Source organism: Ursus maritimus, unplaced genomic scaffold (assembly GCF_017311325.1).
Source record: "Ursus maritimus isolate PB19 unplaced genomic scaffold, ASM1731132v1 scaffold_24, whole genome shotgun sequence".
NCBI classification, from domain to species: Eukaryota; Metazoa; Chordata; class Mammalia; order Carnivora; family Ursidae; genus Ursus; species Ursus maritimus.
This window is the reverse complement of record NW_024424897.1, coordinates 42,111,715-42,122,482: the sequence shown is the minus strand read 5'-3', so window position 1 is coordinate 42,122,482 and position 10,768 is coordinate 42,111,715. Positions and strand designations below refer to the sequence as shown.

Here is a 10,768-nt window from a genome sequence, read left to right as displayed (position 1 = left end):
GTAAAAGCTTTTCACCCTCTCCTGCCATTAGAAGAGAAGAACTGGATAATGATGGAAGAAGGGAGATGGGTCAACAGGCAGTTCTCCAAAACAGGCCGGGTGTGGGAGGGAGCGGTTCTCCACTTCTCCCACTCCTCCACAGACACATCACGAGCTATGTAGCGGTACCATTCATACAAGGCATCACTATTATCTAGGGAAACCTCAGTTTCCAAGAGCTGACAAACGTACTGACGTTACTAGAGAAAATAATACTGCCTTGAACTAAAGTCGGCATTCTGAATTGTCCAAACCAAGTAGGAGGGGCACATCACTGGTCTCTAGCCAGAGTGCCAGAGTGCGTGACGGTGAAAGCAAGGTCATTCCACAAAGTTTTCTAGGGGTGCCTGGAGTCACTGACCTGTCTAGATAAGCTCAGTCTTTATAGCCAAAGCAAATCATGTCTAAGTTGCCAGACCACCTCTTCCAGAAAATGACTTTATGAAAGATGAAATCCATGCCTGTCTTCTACAGATTGTAGTTTAGAGCCCAGCTAATAGTTCAAATGGTTAACCACAGAGGAAAGCACCAAGCCCAAGTGGCTTCTTCCCCTGATTAGTTCTTTATGCCTTGCCTCTGCCCGCCCACTCTCTGCCAAGCTTTGGCAGCCAGAAGAAAGCCCAGAGGGCAGGGCTGAGGCACGCCTGGTCCAAGTGATACCTGCGAGTCCCTGCTCCTGTACCTGGAGAGCACCCCTCTTTTCAGGTGATAGAACTGAAGGCGGGGTGGATTAGAGGATTCCACTTCCTAGTCTCAGAATCTTGCCTCTAGAACGGAGTGCTCTTTAAAGAGGAGGAAAGGAAAGGGGAAAGAAAAGGTCATTTCAAGGTAGGAGGTGGCCTGGTGGTGCAGGGTTGGAAAGAACCTGACCCAGCCTTCTTCATTGTACAGCTCTGAGAACTGCAAAACTGGGGTGATTGAGCCAGGGCTGGAACTCCAATTTTCTAATTAATCCAAGCATCCTTTTCTTTGTGCCGCAAGAAGTAACTCTAGTATCAGCATTTATGAGATAAGGTGGCACTATCCTTCAAGAGGAAGCAGAAATGCATGGTCCCGAAAAGCATGGACCCAGATGTCAGACCACTGGATAAAAGTCTCAGCTCCACCAACTACCAGTTGAGTGATGGGTAAGCTACTTAATCTCTTTGTACCTTAGTCTCCTCACCTATAAAATAGGGATAATAAGAGTAGCTATCACAGAAGGCTGTTTCAGCATGGAATTAATATCTAAAGCCCTTAGAACGGTGTCTGGCACACAATAACTGTGACCTATTGTTATTAAGGAGCAACTGAGTCACCCAGGTCTTTCCCTCCTAATCATGTGCCTGGAATCTTTAGGTAAAAGGAAGACTCATCTACCCTTATGGCTCTCCTTGCCATGAAGTATTTCCGGAGCACCTACAAGTTTCTGATTCTGTTCTCCCACAAGCCAATGGATACTTGGACTCTTCCTGAGAAGGAGCCTTGGGTGGGCCTTTGGGGTTCCCCACCACCTTCCCTCCTCTGTACTCCCAGTGCTAATCTCTGCCCTCCGGAAGGCTGTTCCATCGATTCCCAGGTGTTCCCTGAAGAATAGGAGGTAATAGCTGGCTTCATGCTGCCTCCAGGGCCTTATGATCCAAAGCAAGAAATCCAGGCAGTGGGTGGGAGCTGGATGTCCAACAGCTTCAGGGACTAGTTGTTCTTCACGGGCTGTATTTTGATCGCGTTTGTTTTTATTTCCTCCTTAACCTTGATCAATACTCAGATCCGTGTTGGGGGGGGGGGGGGGGGGGGAGGTGCTGGAACTTCCCTGGAACACAGTTGAGCACCATTAAGCAAGTCCCAGAAGAATTAGGAGTTAGGCTGGGCATCTAAAATTTGATTGCTGGGGCACCTGGATGGCTCAGTTGGTTAAGCATCTGACTTCAGCTCAGGTCATGATCTCCGGGTCCTGGGATGGAGCCCTGCAACCGCTCTCGACGGGGAGTCGGCTTGTCCCTCTCCCTCTCTGTCTCTTCCTGCCCCATGCTTGCGTTCTCTCTCAAATAAATACTTTTTTAAAAATAAATTTAAAAAATAAAATTTGATTGCCAAAGGCCTGTGGCGGCAGCTTCTCCTTGAACCTCGTGTTCCCACGGGGTCAGGGTGGATTCACTTCCCCACCGAGTCTTTAGGCTACTTTCTGCCCTGCTCCATGGAATCCGCTCTACCGGGTGAAACGCCTAGTTACAAGTGCCGTTTTAGGTTCTCAAGTGGTCGTAGAGCTATTAATAACAATAACAGTGACATTCACAGCCCTTGTCGGGTACCCTCGAGCTGCGTTGGGCGAGCCCAGGCCCTCATCCAAGGGCTGGGAAGACTCCCTCAAAGCATCTTCAGGGACCTCTCCCCAGGAGGGTCTGGACGTGCAGTCCCACAGCCACAGCCGGGGCCCGCCAGCCGGGACAGGCTAAATTGGGAGTGCGATTGCAGCAGGAATGTGGCGCGAAGGCACCTGATCTTGCGCGGCTGCCGGCTCTCCCGGCCCGCGCCCAGCCCCGTCTGGGAACCTGGGTCTGCCCAGCCCACCCGGGAGGCACGGAGGGCGGGTACACACTCAATTACTTTTGACAGTTCTCTGAGCCCTGCAGGCTGGCGACGCGGAGTCCGCGGCGCTCGACTTTCCCGCCGCTGGAGGGGCGGGGCAGTTGCGGCCCCGCCCCCGCCATAGGCCCCGCCTCCGCAGGTTGATGGCAGCGGCAGCTGGGACTGCAGCGACGCCGGGCCCCGGAGAGCCGCAAGCAGCGGCCCGACGCGCAGAGGAACACCCGGGCCCCAGACGCCGCGGACACCCGGAGAGGCAGTTCCGGCACCCTGACTCCCTCGGCCCCCAGCGCACCCCTAGCCCCCTCTGCAGAGGAGTCGCAGCGTGAGCGCCCCTCGGCCCACTCAGGACCAGGTACCCCCCCATCCCACGCCGCCACCGCAGCCACCGCAGCGGGCGGGGTCACTAGAGGGGGCAGAGATCTGCACCCCCTCCCCCGCGCCGCCAAATTCGGTCCCGGGCGGGGCTGGCTTGGTGTCTATATTTGGCCGGACAGCGGCCAGCGCGCCTGCACGGCACCGACACCTCGCCTCCTACGAACGCAGAGTCGGGGCAGGAGGCCGGAGGAGGGTGCGGGGAGGCCCGGGCCTCAGGCCTGGGGCCGCAGAAGCGGCGTGAAGGGCACAGGGATGCCCGGAGCTGGGGAGGGGCAGGAGTCAGCGGATGGGGCTTTGGAAAAGCTCGGTGAGTCCCTTGGGGAAGAGCATAGCACAGACCCTGGCTAAGAAAAGGCACTTCACCCTCCCCACTCCTGCAAATCTGGCACTGGCACGGAGGTTGAGGACCCCACCCGAGGAGAGTTCAGCAAGAGAGAGGACCCAAAGGAGAAGCGGGGCGGAAGTATGGTAGGCAAAAGCCAGACCACGGTTAGGACCTCTTGGAGAAGCCAGCGAAGAGAGGAGTGGAAAAAGGAGAGATCCACCTTACACTGTGTCCCCCAACAGGATGGGAGGAAATTGATGAAAACAGTAGCAGGAAAGACTGGGGTTAGCTGTCAGGAAGAATTCCCCCTTGGCAAAATTTTAGAAAAAAGACAAAAGTCCATCTGTCCGAACTATGTTAGAGATGCAGAGTTCAGGATCTTGGGGGGCTGCAGTCTTAGCCCCATAGCCGGCCTTGAGCCAAGATCCCAGGAGGCCTCTGATTCTGGACAAGGTGCCGCCGGGAGATAAACCGTTTCCTGAAGAGATGCTCATCCAAGGCTGGCAGCAGGAGGGCTGTCTGGCATGGAGGCTCCTCCCAGAACCACTTCAACTTCCAGGAAGCTTTCAGGCCCAAAGTCCACTGTCCCCTGCCTGGGTCTCAAAGGAGAAATCAGGCCCCAAATCCTAACCCCTTGAATTAAGCAGCACTTTATAGGTGGCAAAGACCTGGAAGAAAGCTCCATGTTCTAGGACCTGACTCGTAGCCAGATAACCCATCTCACTTGCCGCCCCCTCCCTGCTCTTCCTCCCTCCCACAGCTCACAGGACTAAGGACCAAAGGCGTTCCCTGGCCCTGAGATCCTCCATTTCTACCCACAGCCATGAGCCGGCGTGTGGTCCGGCAGAGCAAGTTCCGCCATGTGTTTGGGCAGGCGGCAAAGGCTGACCAGTCCTACGAGGACATCCGTGTGTCCAAGGTCACATGGGACAGCTCCTTCTGTGCCGTCAACCCCAAATTCCTGGCCATTATCGTGGAGGCTGGAGGTGGAGGTGCCTTCATTGTCCTGCCTCTGGCCAAGGTGAGGGATGAGGGGAAGAAAGCAGGTGGGAAGACACTGGCTGTGGCCCCTGGGGTCCCCTCCTTCAGTCAGGAGGGCAGTTTCTGTTCACTGGCTGCTCCCTGTTCCCCAAGCCCTTGGGGACCAACTCGAGGCTCCCTCACCCTGTCCAGAACAGCAGCAGCACAGAGATCTGCACCCACACATAGCCCGTCCCCTCCTCCAAGCAGCACCCTGTCTCCAGCAGGGACCAGAAGGATGTTATGGAGATAGTTGGGAAGCAGTGGAGCCAGGGCCTGACTCAGATTCTGTTCCTAGCTCTCTTAATGCCACACCCCTCATGATCTTTCTCCCCCAGTGCACAGTGACCATTTGATTAAATCACACCCCAGAGCAGCACACTGAGGACAGAGTCAAGCTCTTTCCAGAGTCCTGGTCACCTCCCCACTATGGTTCTTACAGGAGCTAGAATGAGAACAAAGGGCAGGGGGACATCACACATAAGGCCAGAGCCCTCCCTACCCCAGGGATGGGGGCAGGCAATTACCACCCCCTTTGCTGAGTAACCTCAAGCCCCTTGGAAATCTCCACCCCCAGGATGGCCACCCCAAGTCATGACCTTGATCTGGCCCCTACACCTTGTTAAGGGAGACCCCACAGGTGGCAGGGTCAGGAAGAGGCCTGACAATAGCCAGTGACTCATTCCGGGACAATGCAGACATCATCCAAGGACACCATCCCCGGGGCTCAGATTTCAGCCGGAGCCACCTCCTTCACCCAGTACTGCCATTCCAGTGCCACACGGCCACCCCTCTCCCCTACTGCCCAGTCTAGGCTGATGCCAGCCCCTGCAAAGGTCTCAGAGCCCCCATAAAAAGCCCATAAAGACCAAAAGTAGATGAGGCCCAGCTCAGGTTGGGGGACAGCAGGCACCAGGAGAGTCTGCCGCTGGTGGCTCCAAGGTCAAGCCAGTGACAAGGGGGGTGATCTACCAAGGGTGGCTAGGAAAGGGCTGTTGGCCTCTGCATTGCATGTCATCTCACCTTGACCTCTTCTACCAGCGGCTTCCTACAGACATTCTAGCTGGGGGGACAGGACCAACAACAACCCCTCCAAGCAGGTGTTTTTGCAAGAGCGCTGGGCTGAGAGTCCAGGTCTTGGCTCCACCGCTATCTTGCTGTGTGTCCTTGGCTATGTCACTACCTCTCTGTGTCTGATTCCCTGATATGAAATGGCTTCACCTCCGTCCGCCTCCAGTGGAGTACAGGAATAGTTGGATGGGGTTGGAGGTGCAGAAAGGGGTTTAAAAAGAGAAAACAGGTGATAGAGTATTGAGATGTAAACGGGTCCACGGCCCACCCCCAAAAAGCACACAGGAAAGTGACCCCAGAGCTCCCTCTCTGACCCCTCCAGACAGGACGAGTGGATAAGAACTACCCACTGGTCACTGGGCACACTGCTCCTGTGCTGGACATCGACTGGTGCCCACACAATGACAACGTCATTGCCAGTGCCTCAGACGACACCACGGTCATGGTAGGAACCAGGTGGATGCTGTGGGGCAGCGGGGCAGGGGAAGTTGGGGGGGGCTGCCTCACCTGCCCTAGGGAAGGTGGTAAAAGAGGGCCCTGCCCTGCCCAGCCCAGCTCCCCGGCTATATTTAGCCACATGCCCACCCCCTCCCAGGATGCACTTCTTAGGACTAATTATAGCCATGGCCAACTTGAGGCCTGAAGAGCAAGGGGCAGTGCTCTGAAGTCTCCGGGCTGGGGTGTATAGAGAGGTCCCTGGAGAGCTGACAGTGCCCCCTCCTGGCTCCCAGCTGCTTCTGTCCTGGGCAGGCATCATTACATCTTGCCCTGCATTTGACCCTTACCACTCAAGAGAGCCAGTAGGGGTGGAGGTGGGGGGTGGGGGGAGGGCAAAGTTGGGGAGGAGTAGAGGGAGGAAGCCGACTCCTCATCCCAATCACCCTATGCCTTTGCCTCCCTCCCAGGTATGGCAGATTCCAGACTATACCCCTATGCGCAACATTACGGAACCCATCATTACACTTGAGGGCCACTCCAAACGTGTGGGCATCCTCTCCTGGCACCCCACTGCCCGGAATGTCCTGCTCAGTGCAGGTCTGGGGGCCTAGGGAGGGGTCCCTACTGTAGATGGGGTGGGGGGCTGGCAAAGGCAGGACCCAAGTGACGGTGACTGGCTGCTCTGGGCAGGTGGTGACAATGTGATCATCATCTGGAACGTGGGCACTGGGGAGGTGCTCCTGAGTCTAGACGACGTGCACCCAGACGTCATCCACAGCGTGTGCTGGAACAGCAACGGCAGCCTGCTAGCCACCACCTGCAAGGACAAGACCCTGCGCATTATCGACCCCCGCAAGGGCCAGGTGGTGGCGGTGAGTGCTTGGCTTGGCCATTCCCCAGCCCCTACCCCAGGGACCAACCGTCAGGCCCCTGTACCCTTAATCCTCCGAGTCCCTAGCCCCAGCTCTCGCTCCTCCACCCCCACCCGAGGCAATCCCCCCTCCCAGTGTCTGCAACCACGGCTCCCAGCCCGAATTAAGGCCACAACCCACAGTCTTCTGCCCCGCTCCTGTTCCGTCCGTTCCCCGCATCTCAGAAGCTCAGAGCCGTGCTCTTCGAGTTGTAATTGAGCAGGGGAGACGCTGCAAGCTCTGTCCTTCCACCAGAACCTGCATGACACCTCCCGGACCCCTCTCCTCTCGGCCGGCACCCAACGCCATCTTCCAGGGTCTGGGGCCCGACCCGGGCTCTCCGGCAGGCCCCTTTCTGCCCGAGTCGACCCGCTGGGCGAGGGGGACAGGCGGCAAGCCTCGCGCCTCGCGCCTCGTTAGCCCTAGCTCGGTGCGCTGGGAGGGCGGCGGCACCGGCCTCAGCAGCCTCCCTCTGACGCGGGGCGCGGAGGCGCGGGCACGTGCATGTAGGCGCCGAGTGCGCGCGGCGGGCGCGGCCCGGGCGGGGGGGGGGCCGGCGGGCGCTCTAACCCACTAACCCCGCGAGCAGGAGCGAGCCCGGCCTCACGAGGGCGCCCGCCCGCTGCGGGCCGTCTTCACTGCGGACGGGAAGCTGCTCAGCACCGGCTTCAGCAGGATGAGTGAGCGGCAACTCGCGCTCTGGGACCCGGTAGGCCAGGCCGCGCGGGGTGCGCGCGCTCGCTCGTTCGCTGGGCCCGCCCAGAGCGCCCTCCTAGGCCGTGGCCGGCGCCCGAGAAGGCGGAAGCGGAGCGGGGAGCTCCTGGCTGGGAGAAGCCTCGCTGCGACCCCGGGCAGCCGGCCGACTTCGCCTGCTCTGGGGATCAGCCTCTGAGGGCGCTTAAGGGCCCGGGACCCGCCGAGAGGCGCGCGCCTCCCGCTCTCTCCGGGCCCAGACGCTCTCCAGGCCGGGGGCCAGCCGGGGCCCCCCAGGAAGCTGAGTAGTTAGGCCCTCTTTTGTCTCCGACCCCCCGCCCCTCTCCCCGCCTCTCCCCCGCCAGTCAGCAAGCTGGTTGCTCGTCCCTCCAGGCTCCCTAGGGCAGGCAGCCGGGTGACGCCTTTCCCTGTCTCCCCCTCCCCCCAGGAGAGGTTTGCGGCCCACGAGGGAATGAGGCCCATGCGGGCGGTCTTCACGCGCCAGGGTCATATCTTCACCACGGGCTTCACCCGCATGAGCCAGCGAGAGCTGGGCCTGTGGGACCCGGTAACGCAGCTGGAAGCTTGGGGTGTGTGCCCCGGGGACTGGCATCACGGGAGAGGGGCCAGACGCCCCCCACCCGCAGGGCATGCCCACCTGGACTGGGCTGGAGGCTGCTGCCCCCTTTGCAGCGCCTGCCATCCCCACACCCACCCCTCTGCCCAGTTTTGCTGCGTCGCCTGAAGGAGCCCACGCGGGCACCCCCGCCTGGTGATGCCGAGTCCCTGGGGGTGGTTTGCGGTGACTGCATGCGGCGGCGCAGGGGCTATACGTGCGGGGCACTGGGAGTGAGTGATGTGTCCACGGGCGGGACCCGCAGCTCGGTTCCCCAGAGTTGCCTTGGGAAGCACGGGGTTTGGAGCGGGTAGGAAGTGTAAAGGGGCTTCAGGGGATCCAGCAGTGGCACGGTGGCCAGGACAGGGCTGGTCACGCCTCCTGTGCTCGGGCAGAACAACTTCGAGGAGCCAGTGGCACTGCAGGAGATGGACACAAGCAACGGGGTCCTTCTGCCCTTCTACGATCGCGACTCCAGCATCGTCTACCTATGCGGCAAGGTGCCTGGGGCCGGCAGGGGAGTACAGGCGCTGGAGAGAGATGTTGAGGGCCCTGCCTGGGAGCGTCTCTGAACCGATTGGTTTTGCAGGGCGACAGCAGCATTCGGTACTTTGAGATTACCGACGAACCACCTTTCGTGCATTACCTGAACACGTTCAGCAGCAAGGAGCCACAGAGGGGCATGGGTTTCATGCCCAAGCGGGGGCTGGACGTCAGCAAGTGTGAGATCGCCCGGTCAGCAGCCTTCACCCTTCTCGCTTGCACGTCTGTCCCCACTTGCCATCGGGAAAGACGCAGGGGCTTCTCCAATAGTGTCATCTTTGGGAAAGAGGGGGGGTATTTTGCCGGGGGGGGGGTGGAGGGTGTCAAACAGGCTTGTTTCGGTGACAGCCCCAGCGTTAACATTCTCTAAACTTAAGTTTCCTTATGTGTAAAATGATGACAGACACCCCATCAGAGATGTTTTATCAGCTGGACCAATAATGTGTTTTGAAGTGCAGTGCATGGTAGGCGGTCAGCAAGTGTTGGTCTCCAACCCATTGGTCCCTGGCAGAAAAGGGGGCGGGAGCCGGCCGGGGTGCTGACCCCCGCTCCCTTACAGGTTCTACAAGTTGCACGAAAGAAAATGTGAGCCGATCGTCATGACTGTGCCCCGCAAGGTGAGGGGGCGCGGAGAGGGGTTGGGCAGAGAGGGCTCCGAGGCGGAAGGGAACGGAGCAGGCCCGGCCCTCTGCTAACACTAGTCCTCCTGTCCCCCCACCCCCGCAGTCAGACCTGTTCCAGGACGACCTATACCCAGATACTCCCGGCCCCGAGCCGGCCCTAGAAGCGGACGAATGGCTATCTGGCCAGGACGCCGAACCCGTGCTCATCTCGCTGAGGGACGGTTACGTGCCTCCCAAGCACCGCGAGCTCCGGGTCACCAAGCGCAATATTCTGGACGTGCGCCCTCCAGCCGGCCCCCGCCGCAGCCAGTCGGCCAGCGACGCCCCCTTATCGGTAAGATCCGGCTCCGCTCCACCCCGGCCCAGTCTACCCATTCCCCTCCCGCCCCTTCCTGACACAGCCTCGTCTGTCCTCCGCGCCCCCGCAGCAGCGCACTCTGGAGACGCTGCTGGAGGAGATCAAGGCCCTCCGCGAGCAGGTGCAGGCCCAGGAGCAGCGCATCACGGCTCTGGAGAACATGCTGTGCGAGCTGGTGGACGGCACGGACTAGTGCGGCGCGCGGGGGGCAGCTCCGAGCCTGGGGGGCGAAGCCGGGCGGGGAGCAGGACTCGGCCCCGCCCCGGCTTTTGGTCCGGAACTCCGGACCCCGCCTCTCCGGGCTGGGGCTGGGGCCAGGGGCGGGACTGGGAAGGGAACTCCATCCCCTCGCGCGAGTCCTGGACAAACGGAGCGTCGCGGAGACTCGCGTCTGTCTGGCACCCGCCTGGCTACGTGCCTCGTCCGGGACTCAGCAGGAGCTGGCCTTGGGAGGCCCGGGGTGACGGGGACCTCAGCAATGGTGCTGCACGGCGAGGCGGCGTCCCTTCTGTCTCCCGCCCAGGGCAGGGGAAGTGCTTAGTATTAGCGCTATTCTTGGGGATAGCGGGGAGCTTGGGCTTTGACCTCAAAGGGGTGGCGATTCGACGGGGCTCGCCAGACCGATTGGGGAAAGTTGCAACGCTTCTCCCTCTAATCGGCTCACTTGATTCCACTACCCTAAGTGGTAAAACGGATGGGCGTCACCCCAATTCTACAGACATACACAACCCGTTGGCCGTAGAGCCGAACCCACCGGTTACACCCAGCAGTCTATGGCAGAGGGCTGTCTTCCTTCTTTTCACCCGCAGGGGAGAGGGCGGCTTCCTCACTGCACCCCCGCCGGAGAACTAATCAGAAAACTGGCATGGAAGCAGGTTCACACCCCTCTCCCCCCCGCAACTGCCCCCAGCCCTCTGCTGTGGCCTTGACTCTAGGCAGAAAACAAGACTTACCGAATGAAATATTTTACTAATGCTCATTCTGTGCCTCCTGCATGCGTGGGGGTGAGGGGCCAAGACCCCCGCCTCTGCAAATGCTGTACCCCTAGGCTTGCAGGGGTGCTGACAAATGCTCAGGACCCACCAGGCATTCTTTTACCTCAGAGCCCTCCCCACAATGAGGTTCACAAGGAGCCCCCAAACCCTCAGGTGGGCGTTCTTCCCCCCAGTAAAGCCGGCTAGGAAAAGC

At 59.7% G+C, this 10,768-nt stretch overlaps 1 protein-coding gene across 2 annotated transcripts; it reads left to right on the top strand.

The window, feature by feature from the left end:
* The first annotated feature begins 901 nt into the window (after positions 1-901).
* Positions 902-10,766, top strand: CORO6 (coronin 6). 2 transcript variants are annotated; one of them, XM_040641084.1, is made up of 12 exons: positions 902-1,166; positions 2,747-2,959; positions 4,068-4,328; positions 5,721-5,843; positions 6,304-6,433; positions 6,527-6,708; positions 7,889-8,008; positions 8,452-8,556; positions 8,646-8,791; positions 9,159-9,216; positions 9,326-9,556; positions 9,651-10,766. In XM_040641084.1, exons 3-12 carry the CDS (start codon positions 4,131-4,133, stop codon positions 9,771-9,773), a joined length of 1,416 nt encoding a protein of 471 aa, XP_040497018.1. In that variant the 5' UTR covers positions 902-1,166; positions 2,747-2,959; positions 4,068-4,130; the 3' UTR covers positions 9,774-10,766. The 2 variants fall into 2 exon arrangements, with proteins under 2 accessions (XP_040497018.1, XP_040497019.1); XM_040641085.1 differs by lacking the exons at positions 902-1,166; positions 2,747-2,959; positions 4,068-4,328; ... (2 more) ...; positions 6,527-6,708; positions 7,889-8,008 and adding an exon at positions 8,044-8,266.
* The last annotated feature ends 2 nt before the right edge of the window (positions 10,767-10,768 follow it).

Coding starts and splice junctions, on each gene's coding strand:
- CORO6 (XM_040641084.1), top strand. CDS start 4,131: ATGAGCCGGCGTGTGGTCCGGCAGAGCAAGTTCCGCCATGTGTTTGGG. Junction 6,434..6,526: donor GAATGTCCTGCTCAGTGCAG/GTCTGGGGGCCT, acceptor TGCTCTGGGCAG/GTGGTGACAATGTGATCATC. Junction 8,557..8,645: donor TCGTCTACCTATGCGGCAAG/GTGCCTGGGGCC, acceptor TTGGTTTTGCAG/GGCGACAGCAGCATTCGGTA.